This window comes from Lathamus discolor, chromosome 6 (genome assembly GCF_037157495.1).
Source record: "Lathamus discolor isolate bLatDis1 chromosome 6, bLatDis1.hap1, whole genome shotgun sequence".
Classification (NCBI taxonomy): domain Eukaryota; kingdom Metazoa; phylum Chordata; class Aves; order Psittaciformes; family Psittacidae; genus Lathamus; species Lathamus discolor.
In genome coordinates this window covers 20,596,851-20,620,104 of record NC_088889.1, presented here as the reverse complement: position 1 = coordinate 20,620,104, position 23,254 = coordinate 20,596,851, and the positions used below count along the sequence as shown (strand labels likewise).

The 23,254-nt window shown below is 37.7% G+C and overlaps 1 protein-coding gene across 2 annotated transcripts in view; it reads left to right on the top strand.

The window, feature by feature from the left end:
- PPP2R5E (protein phosphatase 2 regulatory subunit B'epsilon) overlaps positions 1 to 23,254 on the top strand; it is a 79,188-nt gene that overhangs the window by 42,802 nt on the left and 13,132 nt on the right. For both annotated transcript variants that reach the window (XM_065682965.1, XM_065682964.1), the window contains exons 3-8: positions 1,614 to 1,810; positions 15,346 to 15,447; positions 17,492 to 17,584; positions 22,041 to 22,171; positions 22,264 to 22,323; positions 22,959 to 23,067. In XM_065682965.1, the coding sequence (XP_065539037.1) occupies positions 1,614 to 1,810; positions 15,346 to 15,447; positions 17,492 to 17,584; positions 22,041 to 22,171; positions 22,264 to 22,323; positions 22,959 to 23,067 (692 nt within the window). The remainder of the gene's footprint in view (positions 1 to 1,613; positions 1,811 to 15,345; positions 15,448 to 17,491; positions 17,585 to 22,040; positions 22,172 to 22,263; positions 22,324 to 22,958; positions 23,068 to 23,254) is intronic.

The following is a 23,254-nucleotide window of genomic DNA, read 5'->3' as shown; positions in this document are numbered from 1 at the left end:
CTATAAAGCTTCCCTCCTCCCTCTTAATTTCCCTTGGACACAGCTGTTGCAGAGCTTACCCAAGCCTAATGAATAAGAGATTGGTGTGTACTGCCTGATACCATCAATTAAACTTTACCCAGATCGTGGTGTTTTTTTGTGGGATGCAGTTTGCACAATCTATTGAATCCTGTCACTTCTGCAGTACTATACGCAAAAAAAGGTTGAATAAACTGTTGTACTTGATCATGTTAGGTCAGAAAGCATGCAGCATCTTTATTTATACCGCAGTCCATGTTTATTCTTTTCAGTATTTAAGCAATGCAGAGAGTTGATGTGAAGTGCCTCGGGGTCCTTGCATCTCTATCAGTACTTTTTAGGAACTATATACTGTGACCTTGTAATATTTCATAGGTCTTTTGAGCTTCAAACTAGTAACTGTTTTGTATGTTTTAATTAAAACAGATTCATGGTACTTTGTCCTTAAAACTACTGTACAATTACTAACAGTTTCCAGTGTTTGACAAGTATTCCCTAACTCGACATACTATTGTGTCAGCCATAAGAAGTCTTAGGCTGGCTTTTTATAATTATGTACAAGTTTTAGGAAGTAAACATCAGTTCTTTACTATTAAAATTTTCTAGTTGAAATCAGCAGAAGTTTTCATTTATGTGTTGTGGCTTGGAAGGTAATTTGCTGGATTCTGGTGCTGACAGAGCATTTTTGCTTTTAGAAAGTTGACCAAAGGAAGTGAAGTGCCCTCTACTAGAGGTACTTTCAGAGTAGAAATTCATATTTAATTTCTGCAACTTTCTGCTGCTGTTAGCCTTTGGTGTACATGAATGTTGGGTAAACTAAGCTTTCTGTGTGCTCTTTTGATGCACTTGATAAACTAACAAACCATGAGGAAGTTTACGTTCCTTTTCCTATTTTATTAAGTCTTTCATTTGCTGAGAATTAAGAAAACAGAGCCAAAGTAGTAAGTAGTACATTCTTTTACTTTCCTGGTCAAGCACATAGCATCATTTTCTGTGAAAATGTTCCTATTAATGTATGTTATGTCTTCATAGTACAGCAAATAGTCCTGACTGTGTTAGAGTAAAATTGATTTTGCTATGGAAAGTGTCAACATTGGGGTAATGATTGAATCTGAAAACTTATTTGAAGAATGACAGTCTTGCTGTGTATTCATATACACATTTATGTATATTCATATAGGGTGTTTAGAAATACAAATTAATCAAGCTTGATCTGTTTGACAGTTCTCTCATCCTTCTTCACAGTGTACGTTATTGATGGTGAATGTCAGCCTTCAGTGAAAACAGTGGTATAGCACAGAATTATGTCTTGAATGCTGTTGTGTGTGCATTTGCTGCTTCAGCCTGCACATTCTTGGTGAACTTTATTTTCTTAATAGCAGGTGATGATTAAATTACTTTTACAGCATGTTGTTCGAGATCTGAAACACACAATAGTAATACAGTTTCTATAAGGGGTTTGTTTGTTTAATCTGAGCTCTGTTTTACAAAAATTATATGAATGCTGCTTTCCTTTGAAACTGATCTTCAGAAAAAAATCCTGTTTTGTATAATAAGATGCCAGACTCACAAAGATTTCCTTTCTTGTTTCATAGACGTTCCATCTTCAGAGCAGCCTGAACTGTTCCTAAAGAAACTTCAACAGTGCTGTGTCATTTTTGACTTCATGGACACGCTTTCAGACCTTAAAATGAAAGAATACAAGCGCTCCACTCTTAATGAACTGGTGGACTACATTACAATAAGCAGAGGCTGTTTGACAGAGCAGACTTACCCTGAAGTAGTTAGAATGGTGAGTTCCTTCTTTCTCGTGGTCTCTTTAAATCCACTTGCAATTCCAGTTACGCATTGTGGGCGAAATTGAACACTGGAGTAGGTGGATTAAATGAGGCCTTCGGTTTGTTTTTTCTAGTAGACATCACTTGGGGACAATTCTCCAAAGAAAAAAATTTAATTTTTATATATTCTTAATTAAAGTCAAGTAGATGATGGTTATTACAGTGTTACGAATGCATGAAAGGAAACCTGGATTGTTTCTTGATGGAGAAAGACAGCAGCTGTAAAATCAGAGTTCCTCACCATCTATCCACCCTCTCCCCCACTCCAGTATAAATAATGTAATGTCTTTCTTCAAAATTTATCCAAGGTCTTGAGAGTGTGCTTTAGGTGGGGATAGCCTAAAGTATACACAGGTAATGATTTTTAAAGAAAAATGCTAAAAATGTTGTATAGGTCAATATGGAAATTTCCTGGTTGTATTATGTGGATTCATTGTAGCTGCCGTTAGAGTGAGCAAGGTTATGTGGTAATAAAGCCATACCTTATATATATATAGATTGTAAAATAATAGTGTTTTCAATGTAAAAATGGAAGCAGCAACAGATGCTAGCTATATGGTGAAAAATGTTCATTGTGATTTGCAAAATCAGTCACTGCTTTCATAATGTTTATTCTGTACTACCATACAGAACCCTTATAACCTGTAATCTAAATGAGAAGTCAGTTAGTTACATATAAATCTGGTGATGTTGGTTTCCTAATGGTACTATGTGGTCATGGAATCCACTGGCTGTGTGCAGTAAGCATGAAAACATGAATAGATTTTACTCCTTATTTCTTTTCTGACACACATGGACACATGCTGTATTGTTTGTTTGGAATATTTAAAAATAGCTGTAAATAGTGACAGAACTATCAAGCAGCTAATAATGAAGAAAAATAAAACAGAGTTAAGGGTGTATAGAAAAATCTTGATATGGCTGCTTTGCGTGTGTGTGTTGTCAGAAAGCCTGTAATTATCTGATCAGATTCTTCCACTTCTCCTTCACCCTCCCTTTCTCCCTTCTGTACTGGACCAATCTTCTGAATGAACTGCTTTCAATCTGTTGTGCTGTTTTATTCAGCATGTGGTCTAATGCATCATTCAAATACCAGTCTGAATACAGAATTACTACTACTTTGCTCAGTTCTTCCACTGGTGCTGCACTGTAGTATCTAAAGGGTTTGCAAACGTTAGCTTAATTTTACTTGTATGATTGCCGTATGATGAGCAAAGTATATAATACCCTTTGTATAGACAGGACGCTGGTGCGCAGGTAACTTCAATAAAATCAGGTATTTTTTCTGTGAGTAGCAGATGCCTCCAGACTCACCTCCTGGGATAATTTAGTATTTATTTTAGCATTTCTGTTACTGAGGTTGTATTCTCACATTGACTTTGGTTATAGTTGTTTACTGCAGCAATATTTGTAGAATAAAGATGCTGCAAGTTAGTGTTGTCTGTTGGGTCCCAAGAAGGAAGAATTTGATCTGTAACTGCTCATAAATTTCAGTTTGAATCGTAAATCATAACCTATGAAGCAGTCTGAACTTGAACTTTAGAAGAGACACACCACCTCTTTGCTGTGTGTCCAACTGTCTTTGCAGTCATTTATGTTCATTCATAAAACAGCTTTTACCTTAAGGAAATGATGCATTGCCTAAATAGTTTGAAAAGCATAGTTCTAAATAATTTTCTTCAAATAGTCTGTAACTACAATATGGAGGAGTCATTGGAAGTAAAGATACCATTTGAATTTTTCTGGTGGATTTTACAGATACTTGCTAATGGAGCTTCAAGAGTTCAGTTTCAGTTTAGCTCATTTTTGATGGAATACTGTTCTGTCTTTTCTCCAGTATTCCCCTGATCCTTTCATTGCATCATGCCCTTCATATTTCTTACTTCTGCCTTGCATTTGTGCTCCAGTGCTGAGCTCTAGCTATGTTTTCTTTTTAGTGCCAGGGTACCTAAGCAGGGGAAAACTGAGAATACTCTCAAGTCTATCTGGCTACTCCATGACACTTGACTGCCCAAACCTGGGTTGTTTTGTTTTGTTTTGTTTTATCAAATAAAAAGACACCTAAATAGTTTTGGAAGTGGACATGCTTATTTCAGTAAAGAATTTCCTGAGAAAGTCCTTATATTTAAATTTTGCAAGAAACTTCAGCCTGCAACAGACACCTGTGTGTTGAAGAAGCTATTGGAAAGTTGGAGTCCCGTAATTGTGCCGGTTGCAGCCAGCAGTGTTCTTGCTGCATGTGCTCTTGGAAGAAACTTTTGGTGGTTGTATTCTGTGTGGGCAGGATGCTGTGCTCTGGAATTGAATTTGTTAGAGTAAATCCATGGCAAACACATGAATGATTTCTATCTGTCATCCCAGTGAATGCTAATGAAGTGTTTCTAGTGAACCACATCATCAGGGCTTTTGTGGGTTGCAAATATTTTGTATTTTACAGGTAAAAAAATGTTTTTTTAACTCCTGGTCTTTGCTTATAAAAGCAAGACTTCCTCATCACGTTGACTTCAGTTATACAGGCTCTAGAGGGAAAGGTAGGACTTCTAATATTGTATGAAAGAAGCTTTCAGTGCATATTGCCTGGTGAAGGGACAGCATTAGTCACTCTGTTCTGAAGCATGATGTTTGGTGTAACTTGTGTTTTTAGGAAGTGCATGTTCTTGTTTGAAGAGGAACTGTGCTTATAATCTTATACTAAGAGAGACTCAACTGCACACAGTTGACTTCATGAGTGCAACTGCTGCCTTTATCTGTTTTTGTGGATTTTCATCTAAGTCTCCAACTGTGTTCACAAAGGAGCTGTCACATTGGCAATCTCAGATCTGTCATGATAGTAAAGAAAACAGCAGTACCTGTCTCCTGAGCAAATGAGTGTCCCCATGGACTGCCTGCTGCAATTGTCACAGGAGTGTTGTGATTGAAAAAACAGTATCTTAAAACTGATCAAAATGGAGCACAAGTGTTGTTTGTCCCCTTGGAAGGTCTCTTCCCTATTACGTTCAGTGTTTTTGAATCCAGGAATTAATATATCCTGCTTGGCACTTCGGGCTTCACCTTTTGGAGGTGAAGTACTGTAAACAGGGGAAAAAGAAGCTATTTTGTGAGTTTTTTTGTAATGTAAGAGCATAAGAAAAGGTGTACCAGTCTGAAGCTGATATTTTAAAAGTTAATAGTATTTATAAAGAAGTATTAATGGCTGAAAAGTGATTTCCTGTCTTAATTATCTAAAATGTCAAAAATGTAGTATCTGTGGGAGAGCCTTTTTTGCTTTAAACTTTTATAACATGTTTGTGTATTAGTACTCTCTGTTCATGACCCAAAAGGAGTTTGGCTTTATAGATACTAGAATAGAGAGGGATTGTCTGCAAAGCTCTTCAGAAACTCTGAGATTTTTAATTACTTCAAAAATGTTATATTATGTTGTGTTATGTTATAAGGGTTTGAAAAAGTCATTTGTGGTAACCAGCATAACAGCTCCTCAATATTTTTACTGCCAATTATCCTGAAATCATGGCATTAAAACCTTAATCCCTAATTGTAATATCACATATTTGCATCTTGTTCTCTTGAGCGTATAATATGATGCTGTATATAGCTAAATGTGAAATCATTTTGCTATTTGTCAACCTGTGCTTCTTTAAACCATTGTCTTTAGCTTGATACATACCCAAGTGTTTGGCATGTTATTAGTTTTTTTAAAAAAGAGAATGAAATTGAATTTACTAATGGCCACCAAAGCAAGCTTGCAGTGTCCTTGTCACTGTCATCAATATCAGTTGATGGGAAGAGCAGTTGGGATTTGTGTTAATGGCTGTAAGCTGGACAGATTTATTCAGGAGGGTATTGCTCAGAGCGCTTCCCCTGCAGTTTGATGTGTTGTTTAGAAGGGCATATGACATTCTTTAGAATTAGGCTAGTCATAGGAAAAAAGGCCCTTGCCAATTAAACCACACTCTGCTAAGAAGGAAATGCCAGTAATGTGGCTTTATGAGCCAATAATTGGATGCTTAATCTAAAATGTGATCCTGTCTGAGCAAAATGTGGAGGCTTAAACTAATGATGCTGATATTGCTGGTAGATTAAGCAATAGTAGTTGAATGAATTAAATGTTTGTTATTATCTGTGGTATCCTAAAGGGTGTATGTAGTAGAGCTTTTTGTTTCCTGGGTATTAAGACATAGATTGAGGAAGCTGATCTCTTTCAATTTAGAAATCGGATAGAAAAAATTGACAAGCTGTTAAACTGAGAAGTCTGGATGAAGCTCTTTGTTGGTGAGCAGCATTTCAGCTCTGCTGTTGCTGCTTCAAAAATTGTAAACTTGACCCCTGACGTTTACCATGCTATTTATGCAGCAGGCATGGATGGTTGCCAGCCCATAAGAGATGGCCAATGAAACATTTTTTAGATACACATTTTAGAATGGAATGTTGTTACTTTGTTCTCCTCTCTTTTAAGTGTAGAAATACCTTTGACTTCCTGTTGTTGTTTTTATATTTTTTTTTTATAATGACAAATCAAGTTAAATAAGACTCTAATCTCTATAGGCAAAATGAAACATCGTATTGGATGCCTTGTGCCTTAGGAGCTGTGTTGAGTTACACAGTGGAAGGAACTTGGCTAAATGAATACCCAAATAAATACCAAATTAGCATTTTAATCTATCTACTTATTTATTTATTTTTCTTCTTTCTATTGACATAAATCTAGCAGGGTTGAATCCCTTCTACTGTAGGTTTGTCTTAACAGAAGTGAGAGCAGAATCTGATCAGGAGTTTTTGTGACAGACCTGTTAAACATTGAGACTGTCTTGTTAGCATGTAAAAAAGCCATGGCTTAAGAACGTATTTTTTGGAAGTGTTCTAGCTGTTCGACTTCATAGGAATTTCAAATTTTTAAATCTTCTACAGCTTTAGCTATAGCTTCTGACTAAGTATGACACCCTGCTTGCTAACCGGTCATCTTATATAGGGTTTTCGATGTTAAAATGTTCTTGGATTAAGATTTTTGTGCAAATGTACCTATACTTAGTCTTACCGTTTTGATTTAGCAAAAAACATGTGCATATGTTCCTGTTGGTTCTTGTATTAGATTTAAAAAAATATAATGCTGAATGTAATTTCAAGTTTATGGGAAGTAAATGAGATCATACAGTCTTACAAGGATTTACAAATAATGTTTCTTTTCTAATATAAATTTTATATAACATTAGGAATTCTGTAAAATGTTAGGAATTCATTTTAAACTCTAATCAGTAGAATGGATTGTTCTGAAACCATCTGAAATGCTGAAAGGAAGATGCAATGTCCTTTGACCCCCAAAATGGACATGGATTAAAAATTGTCATTTAGATGCAGCATGATGGAGCAAACATGCTATGGAAATTGGGGGGGGGGGGGGAAGATAAACGTCACATCATGTTTTAATTTCTGTTCTTGCCTCTTTAATGTGAGGGCTATCAATTTGGTAGAAGCAGGAGAAGAATCTAACTTTAGCTTCATTTATGCATTATTTGCAAATCCCTCTGTTAGATGCATTTTATTATTCACATTCTTTATGCACCTAGTTTGTACAAAACCCACAATGCTTATTGAAAGAAGAGGCTCTGATGTTCTGTACTCCTCTCAAAAAATCAGATGAAGGCAGCTCCTCTTGCAGTAGTTGTCCCTAATAATTTTTCCCGACAGTATGTAATTACATTTACCCGTATCCATTATTCCTCCTGCTGGTTACATAGGCCTTTCATTTGTCAGACCTTATCTGCATAATAGTACAGTTACTAGGTCTAAAACAAAGAAATAAACTGCAAAACAGTTTCTTGTTTCTTTTTCCAAGAAGTATATGTGCTGAATGCAGCTGGGTTTTTTGGGTTTTTTTAAGGAGTGCATATCTCCACCCCCATTTTGGCTGTGTCATCTTCTAAAATACCTTTCAAGCATTGTGTCTGTAGATAAGCACAGTATGAATCTTCTGGGGGATTGTTTTCTTGGGGTTTGTTTTGTTCTTCAGTTTGGAGTCTGAGACAGTGTGAGATTTGTAATGCTGTGTGGAGTTCAAGTTCAGATATGGGCAAGCTTTCACTTTATCCAGCGCCTGCTCTAGAGGTGAGGGGCTCCTTCTGCTGGTACTGTGCTTTAATTTGTCCAAGATGCTTGAGTTTCTGCTGTGAATTTTTAGACTGTATTGTATAGAATTAGTTGGGGACACATTAAATAAATAAGTGTTCCCTGGATCATCTCAAAACTATAGTTACATGGAGGTAGTGAGGAACAGGATTGTTACTAGTAGGGTATCCTGTTATGGTGCGGGTTTAGGCGACACAGTGGGATTTCAGAGCTTCAGTTCCAGCAGTTTCCAGGGATGCTGCCTGAGGATGGGTTTCTGCTGGTGCTACTAACTCAGATCCTGCGTATGCTCTTGAAGTGGATTTCCCATTTGTTCTCACTCTACTTGGATGTTTGTGACAGAGAAATCTTAGGGTTTGAAAATTCAGGTAATTTTGGACAAAATGTCTACTCCAGGAGTGTAGCTAATGCTTTCCAACTTGCTAATGGGGTTCAGTGCAAGGGATCACTAGAAAAACTACTCTCTCCAGGCATTCATATTGTAGACATTGCAGCCAAGCACCAGAAATTTTGTTCTACAAACTTGCTCCTGTTGCACTTGTCAGCCAACAGAATTCCAAGGATCTGAGTTTTACTGCTTTCTTATCTGTATGGATGGAAGCTGCTACCACCACGGAAGTAAGTGATGGTAAACTGACAAGTTTAGGAACCCTGATCTAGAGCTAAATTTTTACAGGTTATTGATTAAATCTTTGGAAGACTTAAGGATCAAGAAAAGATGAGAAGGACTCTTTTCCCCCCACCCTGTGATCTGGATTGTTGACTGTGTTTGCAGTCCATTGTAGTTAATTTAGTGCAGCCAAGTCAGAAGTAATGCTTCTGGGCAAAAAGAAGGTTCATAATACTAAGCCTTGAAAGACTATATTCAGGCAAACAGTGGTGCAGAAAAGGACCTGAGCACTGTGGATTACTATCATGAGTATCTTAATGTGAGTTTCTGGTACAGTGCACTGTTCAAAGAAATGAATGTTGATAAATAAAAATGGCAGCATGCAGGAAAAAAAGAGGCAGAGGGTCTGGTGTTTTATACCTACCCCAGTATCCTTGCTGTGCACAGGTGGGAGTTCAAAGGAAGGAAGCAAGAATAATCACAGGATTATAAACCAACAAGGAAACTAACAACTGCCTGGGTTCAGAAGCTCTAGCTCTTCATTTAGCAGCACAGAGGTTAAGAAGTGTCATGTCTATATAAAAATGCCTACATAAAAATAGATATATACTGTATATGTAAATGTATATGCAGATGTTAAATAGATCTGGTGGTTTAACGAGAACCATCAGGGAAATCGGGCAAATTCAACCTTGAAGTCTGAAGCCAGCTGTCGTTAGATTAGTAGCAAAACTTTAGGAGGGTGGTGGAATCATTTATAATCTTTTAAGGTAAAAGTAGGTGTTACTTTTTGTAAGATGTACTTTAGTCAAGCTTCTGGGAACAATTCAATGGGTTATATAGACACACCAGAGGACTGTGCTGCCATTCAGCGAGACCTGGACAGGCTGGAGAGTTGGGCGGGGAGAAACTTGATGAAATTTAACAAGGGCAAGTGTAGAGTCTTGCATCTGGGGAAGAACAACCCCATGTACCAGTACAGGTTGGGGGTTGACCTGCTGGAAAATAGTGAAGGGGAAAGGGACCTGGGGGTCCTGGTGGATAGGAGGATGACCATGAGCAGCAATGTGCTCTTGTGGCCAAGAAGGCAAATGGCATCTTAGGGTGCATTAGAAAGGGAGTGGTTAGTAGGTCAAGAGAGGTTCTCCTCCCCCTCTACTCAGCCTTGGTGAGGCCGCATCTGGAATATTGCGTCCAGTTCTGGGCCCCTCTGTTCAAGAAGGACAGGGAATTGCTTGAAGGAGTCCAGCGCAGAGCCACAAAGATGATTAAGGGAGTGGAACATCTCCCTTATGAGGAGAGGCTGAGGGAGCTGGGTCTCTTTAGCTTGGAGAAGAGGAGACTGAGGGGTGACCTCATCAATGTTTACAAATATGTGAAGGGTAGGTGTCAGGATGATGGAGCTAGGCTTTTTTCAGTGATATCCAGTGATAGGACAAGGGGCAATGGGTGTAAACTGGAACATAGGAAGTTCCACGTTAACATCAGGAAGAACTTCTTTACTGTAAGAGTGACAGAGCACTGGAACAGGTTGCCCAGGGGGGTTGTGGAGTCTCCTACACTGGAGATATTCAAGGCCCGCCTGGACAAGTTCCTGTGTGATGTACTGTAGGTTACCCTGCTCTTGCAGGGGGGTTGGACTAGATGATCTTTTTAGGTCCCTTCCAACCCTTGGGATTCTGTGATTCTGTGATTATAGCTGAGTGACTGCAGTAGTCATTTCAGGCTCTAAAATATGTAAATCCATAAACAATATTAAAAAATCACACACATACATTTAAGAAGGACAAGTTTAGTGTCTGTTCCACTTGCCATTGTTGCCTTCCAGTTAGCATGGCTTCATGTTATGACTTAATTGCATGTTACTGTATGTTGTTAATATGCATAATAGTTAAAACGTTGCATGTGCAGAGATACTTGGTTTCAATTTCATATGTACACAGGGTTTATTTAGATGATTTCACATATTGATAATAGAAGAAGAGGTATTTCCTGTGAGCTAATTGGCTATTCACTTATCCTGTTTTTTTTTTATAGCTAATATACTAAGCTTCCCTGCGTGCATGTTTGTTTTCAGGTTCCATTCAGGAAAACTATTACTGATGAAAATCTTTGTTTCAAACAGCACAGAGTAGGAGTGCTGAGCTGAAATTCAATTTGTGAAGTGTTTCTGTTACAGCATCGTTGTTTACATAGCACTCTGGTGAGGAACAGAGAATGGACATCTCAAAACATTTATTCCTACCTTCAGACTTAAGCTTTTCAGTATTTTCTTTCCTAAAAGCTATTTAAAATATAAATGTGGTGATAAAATCAAAGCTTTCCTGAAGCTCATTACTTTAACTGTATATTCATAGTTCTGCATTGCCAGGTACTAGTCATCAGATCTATTCAGAATTTGCAGCTCATTCTGTGTGGGAGTATCAGAGCAGCCTTCCCTATCTTGTTTGTTTTTAATGAATTGACATTGACTTGTAATAGCCTGGAAAGGTTTTTATAGAATGGTTTAGGTTGGAAGGGACCTTAAATCTCATCTTGTTCCAACCCTCCGGCTGTGAGCAGGGACACCTTCCACTAGGCCAGGTTGCTCAAAGCCCCGTCCAACCTGGCTTTGAACGCTTCCGGAGATGGGGCACTCACACCTTCTCTGGGCAAGCTGTTCCAGTGCCTTACTACTCTCACAGTGAAGAAGTCGTTTTTGTTTTTCTTCTGGTCAGAGTTGTGCCTGACTGTCACACTGACATGGGGCATAGGGGCTTCTGGCATCTTGAATTTAAAAATGTATCATTTTGGCATTTCGAAGTTGATCATGAAAATTTTAGATTCGATGCCAGTTGGTAGATATTACAATTCTCTTAAATTGGTTTCTGGCACTTGGGTGTTTAAATTCTGCATACCAGGGGAGCAGTGATGTACTTTTCTACACCCAGTTTGATGTTTGCTTCTGAAAGGGACAGTAATGGAGGATATAAGAGGAGATCTGTCATCATACAACTCTCTGCAGTGTTAGAGTTCTGGTTTGCTTTACAAAAATAGCATCCAGGCTTGGAGGTGTTCTTAACCAGTGGAAGACAGAAGACAGTATGATCAATAGTCATTTGTGTTGGTTATAGGAGACAAATCATCTGGGACTCTATATGCTGGCTGGCAGGTATGTCCTTTGGCTTGATGATGCAACAGAGGTCAGAAGAGAAATGATTTAGCTATCCAGCTGAAGGAATTTTGGCATGCTGAGTGGGCCCAGGGATAAATACTAAATAGCTACCTTATACCCATCTGAGAAAAAACTTACTCTTTTGGATTTGATGTAGTGTATTCCCATCTTTGTGTGGTGGCTGTCAACGTCTCTAATGTACAGCTGGGCAGTTCATGCATGGAAGAACTTGTTGCCTTCACTTCTCCCTTAGAGGCTTATAACATCAGCCACCCAGAGGCTACTGATTCAGATAAGCATGCTATAAAATTGACACTGTATGTAAATGAGCTATCATGCTGTGTTGTGGTGATTAATGTAACGGTAATGACACACATTATCTTTTAAAATTATGATAACCTGGGGAAATCACTTAAAGATAACCTGTTCTGTCTGTTCTTCTCCAGAGAATATGTGCATTTTGGTTTCATATAGCTTTTCTTTTCTCCTAATGCAAGAAAGAAAATGAAAGAGAGCAAACTGTATACTAGGACCATATTCTACTTTGTTCATTTAGTCTTGTATGTTAATTTTCTCATGCAAAAAATCTGCTTTAGAGTTGCCTTGAGACTGGCCTCTTTTTAATAGGTGCTCTCCAGAAATACTGGTTTTGTTACAAGCTCAAGACTCAGGTGTCAGTGCTGGCACTTACTAATTGTTGCTGAACCCTTCATACTTCTGTCATGCTGTTAAAGCCCTGGCACTAACTGCTTGAGGCTTGGTTTGACTTAATTTAAATCTTACAGGAATTTGTCTTAGTTTAGCTTTTCATTCTGAAAGTAGACACTTTTCCTTGCAGGATTTGCTTGTGCCATAATTCAGTATCTGTTTGAGTTTCTAAACACAACAGCTGATGAATACTTACATTTTCTCTGATCTGTTGGTACAAGTTTCAATAATTTATGTGTGGTTAAATTTGCATGAAAATTTCTTTCTTGTTTCAAGTAGTTTAAAGCAGGGGAAAAAACAAAATAGCTGCGGAGTGCCTTTGGTTTTGCTAGTTTCCTATTTTGGTCCAAATCCTGGGAAGGCTGGGATTTTTGAATGTGAAGCATTAACCAAAAATGCTTCAGTAAGTATTGCAGAATCCCAGATGTTCAGATCCAAGGCATCAATAGGTATGTTTTCCCTTTTTTACTTGGGAATAATCCTTTGGGCCATCTACCCTATTTTGCTGTGTGCTCTTAACACAGAAACAACTCTGTCATGCCAATTCTGATAACTTTCCTCCTCTCCCTGTTTTTTGTGTCTTTTTTTTTTTTTTTTTTTTTTTTATCAGGGATAGTGGAAGGAGGAGCTCAGGAATGTGTATTCCTGGAATAGTTATTTGACCTCTCCTCATGCAAGTCTTCGTGAGGGGCTCTTGAGAGAAGTAAATGAGTCAGGGGAAGAGGATGGAGAAGGGAGGAAAAGACTATCTCCTAATAAATATTAGTAGTCACTTGGCAGCTGTGCATACGGGGCAAGCAGAGTTCAGTATCAGCACAGACTATAATAAGAGCTCTGTATGTTAAGGTTGAAAGCCACGTGACTTGAAAACATGAGATATAGGTACACAGCGGAGGCTTCTGTGAAAAGTGTTTTACTGTAACTGTAGTGAAATACACCCTCTTGTGGCAAGAAGGGGAAAGTCCAAGCAGAAACCCCATGTGACCCCTTTATGTGTGTGTTGAGTTTGGTTTTGCTTCCTTTATCTTTTTCCTGTGCTCACTTCTTTGCCTTACTTTTCTTTTGTCTTTCCCATGTGCTTAGTGAATATTCCTCACTGGTATGCACCACATGTGCTTTCCTACAGTTTTCTATTGTTTCATCTCTCTGTTTATGCAGTACCTGAATCTGTTCTGATTTTCTTGCAAATATTTTCTTGCAAAGCTTTACTTTTTCTTTCAATCCATTTTTTCCAGTGTTTGAATTGTATTTAAACTCTTGGCTTCAAAGTGTTCTTTCTTACCAAGTTGACAACATATTGAAAATATGTTTTACAGACTAACTTGTAAACGTTTACAGGAGTAAAAGGTGGAAAAATAAATAAGGATGTTGCAGAATATACTAGCTTTGTTTCTTAAATAGCTTAGTTCGTCTGAAGTGCAATGAATGGGTCATGTATAGACAGGATTAGGAGATAACATGCTGCTTTTCCCAGCTGTTTGATTAACAGCTTAGAGATGGGTCAAATGCAGTAGCAGAGTGCAAAGAAGGCACAACATCACCTTCAAAGTGCAGAAAAGGCTGTATACCGTGTTTGCAGTTTATCATATTTGCTGCATAATAAGCTGTACACTCCATTCAGCACTATAATTACCCTAGGAAAGCACTCTGGTTCAGCCTTTGCTGGTAGCATGAGCCTCACAAAGCCAAGCAATCTCATCAAAATTCCTCTAAATAAGATTAGGCAAAGTGAAACAACCATGAGATAAAATGCAGGCCAAGTGTTGAGCAAATACTATTTGTTGCTTTTATTTAGGACCAATTTCTGTACTTGGCATGAGGTGTCCAGGCATACAATGTGTAAATGGCACTCACAATTCTTAACAAGTGCTGATAAATGAGACCTTAATCAGATATCATCAATGTTTTCCCTGTGTAACAGGAAATAACTCAAATTTGTATGAAAACACTTGTATGTGTTGATGGTGTTTCCTGCAACTCTGTCCTGGGTTTAGCAGTAGCAGTCAGTTTTTCTCCTTCTTAGTGGCTGGTGCAGCGCTGTGTTTTGACTTCCAGCCTGGGAACAGAGCTGATAACACCGATTGTTTTTAATTGTTGCTGAGTAATGTTTATTCTGGCTAAGGACTTTATGAGTCTCATGCTCTGCCAGGGATGAGGGGAGCCTGGGAGGAAGCAGAGACAGGCCACCTGACCCAAGCTAGCCAAAGAGGTATTCCATACCACAGCACGTCATGCGCAGGGAGGTAACTGGGAGTTACCCGGAAGGGCACGGGCTCTCTTCTAGGGGTTGGACTCGTTTCGGCGGGTGGTATCATATTCTCTTCCCTTGTTATTTTCTTTTATCCTTATTATCATTGGTGGTAGCAGTAGTGATTTGTGTTATACCTTAGTTACTGGGCTGTTCTTATCTCAACCCGTGGGAGTTACATTCTCTCAATTCTCCTCCCCATCCCTCTGGGAGTGGGGGGGCAGGGGGAAGGAAAGAAAGAGGGAGAAAGTGGGGGAGTGAGTGAACGAGCTGCATGGCTGGGTTTAAACCATGACAAACTCCTAAACAGTTGTGGCTCTCAACTCACTGGTGCCTGACAGGACTGGGAATTACATCTTGGTAGGCACATCTGGAACATGGTGGACAGAAATGGTGGCAGACTGGGTAATGCCAGCATAGTAGTGGAAAGAAGAAATGAAAACACCTGGAGAAGAGCAAGGCTTGTGGGAGGTTTGTAAAGTGTCAGGTTCCTTAGACCTGTGCTTTTGCTAAAGAGCTTTATCATATAGCAGCCAAAAGAAACACTGCTTACATGGTGGAGGAGAGAGTAGGTACAGACATACAGAGTCCTGAGATCTAGTACCTATTTGAAAAACAGATCTCATAATTCTTTCTTTTCACTTTCCAGGTATCTTGCAATATATTCAGAACTCTCCCACCTAGTGACAGCAATGAATTTGATCCAGAAGAAGATGAGCCGACCTTGGAGGCATCGTGGCCACATTTACAGGTTTTTGATAATTTTATCTCAGAAATGCTCATCACTGCTTAATGTATCTCAGCTGCTTTTTACCCTATGAATCTGAACTAGTCTATAAGACACATTTACAAATATTGTTCATGGCTGTAGTATAGTACCTACAAAGATGGGAGAGTACTTCATGAAATTTGCAAAATCTGAAACTTTCTTTCACAATTGTATTGATGGTGCCACTCATATTCTTGTTTTCCTTCAGTGATTTAAAAACTATTCTGCTTTCCAAACTGTTCCATTGCACAAGTGTCTTTCAGCAATTTCAGTGAGAGCATTGTGGGGAAGATACTGCTCACAGTTTTGCTTTACAGAGGGTAGTTAATTTTCATACAAAAGTCCACAGGTGCTGGTAGGTGATCAGAAATATGAATGAGAATCTATATGCCTAAGTCTTACTTCCTCTTCCCTTGTCACTATTTGCCTTCTGGTGTTTGTAGCAGGATGCATGCTCACTGTTGTTTATCATCCCTTCCTCTGTACCTCAAGTGCCAACACAAGGTATTTTGAACAAAGACCATAAACTGATTTTGGAGAAAGAATCACTGATGCTAATGCAGTAAAATCCTATAGAGAAAATACAGATGCAGATTCTGTCTGTGTTAGTCAGGACAATGACTTACACCACTGGTAAGTTTAGAAGAAGTTTGCCTGAGAGGTAACAGTTTATGTAAACTGGAAGTTTCTGTGAGCAAAGGAGCACAGTTGATCTCAGCTTGAAATGAGGATTTTATTGGACAGTTGCATGCACAGTCCTTGCCTGTGAGCAGTTTGTTTCACTCTTTTGTGCTACAAATCTAGAATTTGTTGAAATGTAGATTTCATCTCTCATATTAAAAAAAAAAAAAAAACCCAAAAAACTCTTAAAAGCTTCAAGGCAGCTCTGAACAGCTCTGCCTTCCAGGAAACAGCACAGGCATGTGTATCTGCTATTGTGTGTTCGTCGACAGTAGTGCTGTAATTATAAAAGTCATTATTTACATGGAAATGATGGCATTTCTTAGCTGGTGGATGATTTACCCTTGTCAGGAAGAAAGAAATGCACAAAAGTATTTGTCAGGAGTTGATGGAATCGATCTCCTGATGATTTAATATTAGTTATGTAAGCTGTCACTTTTTCCATATCATATTTCTAAACCTCTCTCCCCCTTTTTGATTTCCTATCCTCTTAGAAGTCAGAGAACACTGACGTAAAGCAGCAACAGTATTTCAGCATATTGGTGTTAGCGTAGAAAAGTTCAAAATTATTTTAAAATGTAATCTTTAGCTTCCTTTCTCCTTTCAGTATCAATATTCATACTCTGAAGTCAGAAAAGAAAAAGTTTTAAATAGCTGCTCCTCTTGAAACGGTTCAACAAAAAGGCCACAGCAGTCTCTGTTTCACTTCCCTTCCTTTTTGCCTGTTTTTCATACTCTTCTTTTTCTCCACTATATTGAAAGTCTGTTTCTGTCCTGCTGAATAGTTGAGGCAGAGATGGAATTGCTTGAAAGTAAGCAGGTTTTATCCAGCCTGAGGCTAATCTTTACAGTAAGTTAGGAACTTCTGAATAAATTCTGGTTTGTATTCTTCTTTGTTTCAAGTTGTACTAAAAGCTACTCTAAGCAGTTTTTAATTTAATTTAAATATTTCCAACTGTTTCCCCAGCCCTTTCAGAATTGTAATGTCTGTATTTGATGTGACTTCAGCCATTCAGAGGGCAGTTTAAATGTGCTTTCCAATTACTCTCGGAAGCTTTACAAGATGATAATAAGCATTACAAAATGGCAGTGTCTGTTCTTGGTGATGAAGTGTCTTTCACTGGACTTAAATAAGCAAAACTAACTTTAAAAGCTCGTATAATTAATTGTAACTCTAAGATAGCAGTTTGATAAAGGAGAAAAACCTTTTTTTTTTTTCAACCTTTTGCTCTGTGGAAAAATAAGCATTTTATCTTCTAGCAAAAGAATTTAGAGAAAGACTTTAAAATATAATCAAGTCATAAACTAAACTGTGGAAATTTATTTTTTTTTTATTCTTTTGCAGCTTGTATATGAGTTTTTCATACGATTTTTGGAAAGCCAAGAATTTCAGCCCAGCATTGCCAAAAAATACATAGATCAGAAATTTGTATTGCAGGTAAGCTGACGTTTATTCTAAATTTAAGGCTTCATTCTGCTTTTGAAAAAAGGTCTTTAAAAATATTTTGTTTAGAATTTGAAATTTTGGTAATTTCATTTGCAACAGAAAAAGGCTAAACAAGCATATACAGTGAGAGTTTTCAGTCTATGGAGGTAGGGGAAATATGTGTCTGTGTCTTTATATGTCAGTCTTGTTGCTATAGATATATAAAATGGATGGTTTGTATCCAGTTTTGATACCTTAATCAAAATATTTGACTTACTGGTTATGAGAGGGAGCTGAAGTAGTAATTGTTGAAAAATGAAAGGTTTGCTGTCAGGTAGTCCAAAAATGCTCTATCTAGAAAGACTACTTAAATGACTGTTTTAAGGTGTCTTAATATTGTTAAAATATTTCTGTTGGAAAGGGAGAGTATTTCTCCCTTCTGTCTCTGCTGGAGTGTTAGCAGCAGGGACAGAAGTTCATCAGGAAACCTATTGCCAGTGCAGTTCTGAAAACAGTGATGCTGTAGTGGTTGGGGAGGAAGTAAATCAAAAGGCCATATGAAGTTCAAGCTCTATTAAAAGCATGGAAGAAGTAGCATCAATAATAAACAACATTGGCAAAGAATGTGTACCTGTATTTTTGTAGTTTACTCACTATTGTTACGGCTAAATGGAAGAGATGGGTGCTGTTACTTGGTCAGCTGGTAGCCAGGGTTTTTGTGTTTCAGATTTAACCTTCCCTTCTTCCTCCTTTTGTACAAGCTAGGCTTCATGTATGTATTGTTATTTCACTTGAAACTACAGTACTTGCTCTTCTATGGCGAGGAATTTTTGTCCAGGCCTTGACAGACACCAGAACAGAGGGGGCTGATGGAAGGTGTTTTCTGGGATAAGCCAGGAAATTCCACAGATATGACTTTTGTCTTCAGCTTTTGGGAATAGGCCTGTCTTGTGTTCTCTGTTCTCATCATGAATTTTTGTATAACTGCAAAGTCAGAAAGAACTTTAATGCTGTCTATAGCTTGCTTTTGAAATCGGGGAAATTTAGAAAGATTCCTACTTAGTCAGAAAAAGAAGTTTCCTTGTGGGCTGAGACTTGAATCAAAGCCAAACTAAAACTGGCAGGAGACACTCAGCATTTGTGAAGACCATTCTCTACCACTCTGGCCTACAGCTTTTATTTTTCCCTGTAGTGGTCAGGCAATAAAAGTAGTGCTTTTCCTGTCCGTGTGTATTATTTTTATGGGTTAACTAAAACCCTAGCAAAGAGAGCAACTTCTGTCCCTGTATTCAAAGATTCAAATGAGGGACTTCAGTTTCCTTCTTAATAATACAGACCTTCTTCACCCTACAGAAGCAACAGGATATTTATGGTTTATCCATTTTCTAAATACAATAATGTTTTTTATCCAGATCAAGCCTCTGTGGTGGAGTTCCCTTTTTGTTCATGTAAATGCTGACTTGAACAAGGGGCTACGCCAGTCTGATCATACAGTTACCTGGTGGAGATGTAAGAATGTGCATGGGGAGATAATCAGTCTACAGGTTTTTCCAGACTCATTTTATTTTCTTTAGTAGGATTACATTAGAAGAAATATTTGTGTTCCACTTAGAAATCTAGAGAAAATAATTCCCGGGTTTTCCTGTTATGTGCTGCTGGACTTGGTCATGACTGGTGGCATTCCACTCATGCCCTTTCAAGGTGTTCAAACATGTTAAGAGTTTGGAACGGTAGAATGGGTCTAAACCAAGGATTTTACTTTTTTATTTTAAATCCTGTTAGTGTTTATTAAATCTACTAAGTGAAAGAATAGTATCTACCGAAAGAGGGAAATATAACGTTTTAAAACCATCATATCTGAAAATGTATGATATTACAGTTTAGAGTTCAAAAGAATTCTAAGAAGTCTTAAGTTCTGGCCATATGGTTAAGTGACGCATTTTTACGTCTTGCTATGCACAGCGTGTCAATATAAAATTCACCTTTTTTTCCTGTAAGAAGTTAATGTTGAGCTGTATAGATACATGTAAGGAAATTCATCTGTGTGTGTGTGTTTGTCTTCGCTGTGTAAGTACTGGCTTGTCCTTCCACTTCTTATTCCACTTCTTATTGTATTTGTTGTGTGTCTAGAACAATTCCTTAGAATCTGTGACTATAGACCATTTACATAGGAAACCAGTTTGAGACTTAAGGACATTATGCATGTTTGACGTTTCATGACAATACAAGTGTTGACAGTCTGAAATCAGCTTTCTCTCTAAATTTTTTTTTTTTTAAATGTGAGGATCTTTATTGAAGTATTTCTTGGTGATAAGAATGCCTATATAAAAAAATGACACTTTAATGGGTGTTTTTTAGGCTTTTTCTTATTTGCTTGTTTTTTGCTGTTGTTTTTTTTTAATATGGATGTGTTTCTGGATTTCAGCTGTATGTTTTGATAAAATGCTGTATTTAACAATGTAACTGTTCATTTCCAAAGCCTGCGTATATACAGTCTGAAATGGTTGGCAGTGGTTGCTAAGAGACATACTATTCTAATATATCCACAAGTGTCTGTGTTATGTAGGTTGCTATTTTGGAAAATTTATTTCCCTTCTCTACGTATGCTTAGTGTCAGAACAGTTACGTAAATTACAAAAGTCTTGCAGCTTATCCATAAAAATAAGACTTTATTGTTGAAACCTGGTAACAAATTTGGCATATCAAAATAATTGTCCTTCTTCAAATGAGAGACCAAGTCTTAGTTCAGCAATGTTTCCATAGAGGATCTGTGTGAGAGAACTGGAAATATAAATACTTTGCTCCTAAAAGCAGTCCAATAAGAAAATTAAAAACGTGTTTCCAGCTGTTTGCTGCATTTGGGTGAAATTTACTATTTGGGGAAGGATGAGGTGACTATTTATTTAACTGTAGAACTAATTGAACAAAGCAATATGTTCATAACCTCTGGAGGGCAGCTGACATACCTCATTGTTGCCACACGAAATTCCCACCACAGATTCTTACTGCAAGGAAGAGATAGTGGGATCTCATTACAACCTACGGAAAAATCCAGAACAGTGTGAAAGGAAACATATGTCAGTCCTAAATCTGGATATTAGAAAGCAAAATGCCAGACAACGTATTTTAATCATATTTTTCTGTCTTCTCATTTTTACTTTCTCAAAGTTGTGTAGCAGTTTAACAGAGATCAGGTAGTATACATACACTGCCATATGTACTTATGCATATGTCAGTATCCGTTTGTGAATCCAAGATAATATTGTTTTCTACCCTTCCTGTAATAATTTTCTGACAGCATCTTACACATTTGTCAGACCTCTTTGACAAACTCTTAATTTCTCTTGCAAGACAGGTACTGGTTGACAGTTAATTTCTCTTTCATGCAAACAAGTGGTTGCTCATGATTACTACCTTAAACTCACCTTTTGTCTGTGCACTAGGAGGATGGCAGTTGTTTTTTGTGTTTTGATTGGTTTTGTGTTTTAAATAAAGTTTACTGTCTAACTCATTCCAACTGTCTGCCAGAATAGCCAATGCTGTGGTGTCAAAAAAGGTGAAGAAGGTATAAGGGGAAGCTCATACTTCTGTGGTAGGGGATTCAAGGGGAATGGAAGAAGGATCTGCAGGTGATATTCCTGCTGCTCATTTCATGCCTTAATTCTTAGACACAACTTTAGGTGTCAGTGTTTCGGGATGTATTTTGTACAGTAAAAGACACGGGATGGCGTTGTCTTTTCACTGGGTAACACATAATCATTCTGCTGTTTAAAATGTTACTTACAAGTTACTTAGTAAATGTAGGTTTTCTGTTGCTGGATTTTGTTTGTTTAAACTCGATATTGAAGTTACCATTGTGTTCAACATGGAGGATTAATTCCACCTGATGCTTTGATTTCAGTTGATTGGTGGAGATTGTGTAACCACAGATCCAGTGCTGGCATAGGCTTCACTCTTGAGCCTTTCTGCAGTGTGAAGGCCATGCAATCACTAGGAAGGCTTAAGAATTCGCAATATAAATTGCAAGCAATTAGAAAAATGTGACCTTGACACAATGTTTTGGGAACAAATAAGACCAATGAGGATCTTTTTTTTCTGCAGACTGAGAGAATGCTGAATGGTAAGAGGTAAACTGTCCTATTCTGTAGATATGGCAATGTCTAAGAATTTATTTATTTGGAGGAGGAGACTGAAGGCAGCATTTTGGAGCCATTTAATCAAAAGTTTATCAGTTGTTTGAGGTTGCCAAAGTTTCATTACGCCAGAAGTGGAAATTAATAAACTGAGTTTTGTGGTGATGTAGTGGGGTTACAACTACAGATTTTTTTAATACTGTATTTCTACACCTTGGGTAACTGATACTGCATTTTTACATGCATGAATATGTAATTTTTCTTTTATATAGAAGTCTGTGTGTCATACTTGTCAAATGTCTACTGCTTCAGTTCTCTTTTTCCTTTAAACACAGCTGTTGGAGCTGTTTGACAGCGAAGACCCTCGAGAACGAGACTACCTGAAAACAGTCTTGCACAGAATTTATGGCAAGTTTCTGGGTCTTAGAGCATTTATCCGAAAACAGATTAATAATATTTTTCTACGGTGAGTTTTGGAAGAAGGTACATTTTGCTTATGAACACTTTAGGAAACCAATATATTACTTATATTTAACGGGGTTTTTTGGGTTTTTTTAGATTTGTTTATGAAACTGAACACTTCAATGGCGTAGCTGAACTGTTGGAAATTTTAGGAAGGTAAATGGGTCTTTATTTGTTATCTATCTCAAACTTCCCTTCTGGACACATCAGAATAGTGTCAGATTTGGAAAAAGTGTAACTATAAGCCCTGATTCTGAAAACAGATGTGTGCACATGCTCATCTTCATGCCCATGTGCAAACCTCTCTCATGTCTTTGCCAAGAATATATAACTGGATGCAAGTTAGAGCCAAAGTGTTGGATTGACTTTCCGTATGTGTGTGTTAAGTTTTGTGCACTTCATCCTTACATGCTGTAGAAATAATTACATTATTTTGAGCACACTAACAGTGCGAATATTTTGAGGAAATCTACTTTTCTAAATTAATTGCTCCAGAACATCTTGCTTACATGAATTTACAGACCACATAGACAAGGTCTTACCTGTTTGGCAACAGGTTTGTGCAGCTATTTATATGATTATTCCTAAGTCAGAGCTGAATTGCTACCTAGATACATACTGCATGGCTAATATAAAGCAGGACAAATCAGCAGCTGTTCACAAATGGTATGACCTGGCTATTTGTAAACAGGTGCTGACTGTTAAATTATTTTAATCTAGGAAGTGCTTGTTCAGACTTCAAGAATGTTTTCTGTGATAACACTAACAAATATTTCTATTCTAATTTCCAGTATTATCAATGGGTTTGCTTTACCTCTTAAGGCAGAGCATAAACAATTTCTGGTGAAGGTGCTGATCCCTTTACATACTGTCAGGAGTTTATCACTCTTCCATGCACAGGTAGAAATTAATACAAATATTTTCTGCTCAGTGGGGTGATACAGGAAGATACTTTTTTTTTAAGGTTGCATTGGAAATTTAATTGCATGTTACATGAAAGATGGGGGGAAAGTTTTGGAATGTAGGAAAAAATGTGATAGGTTTTTTTTCCTTTTCATTTAATGTCCTTTGTATGATAAATGTCTTG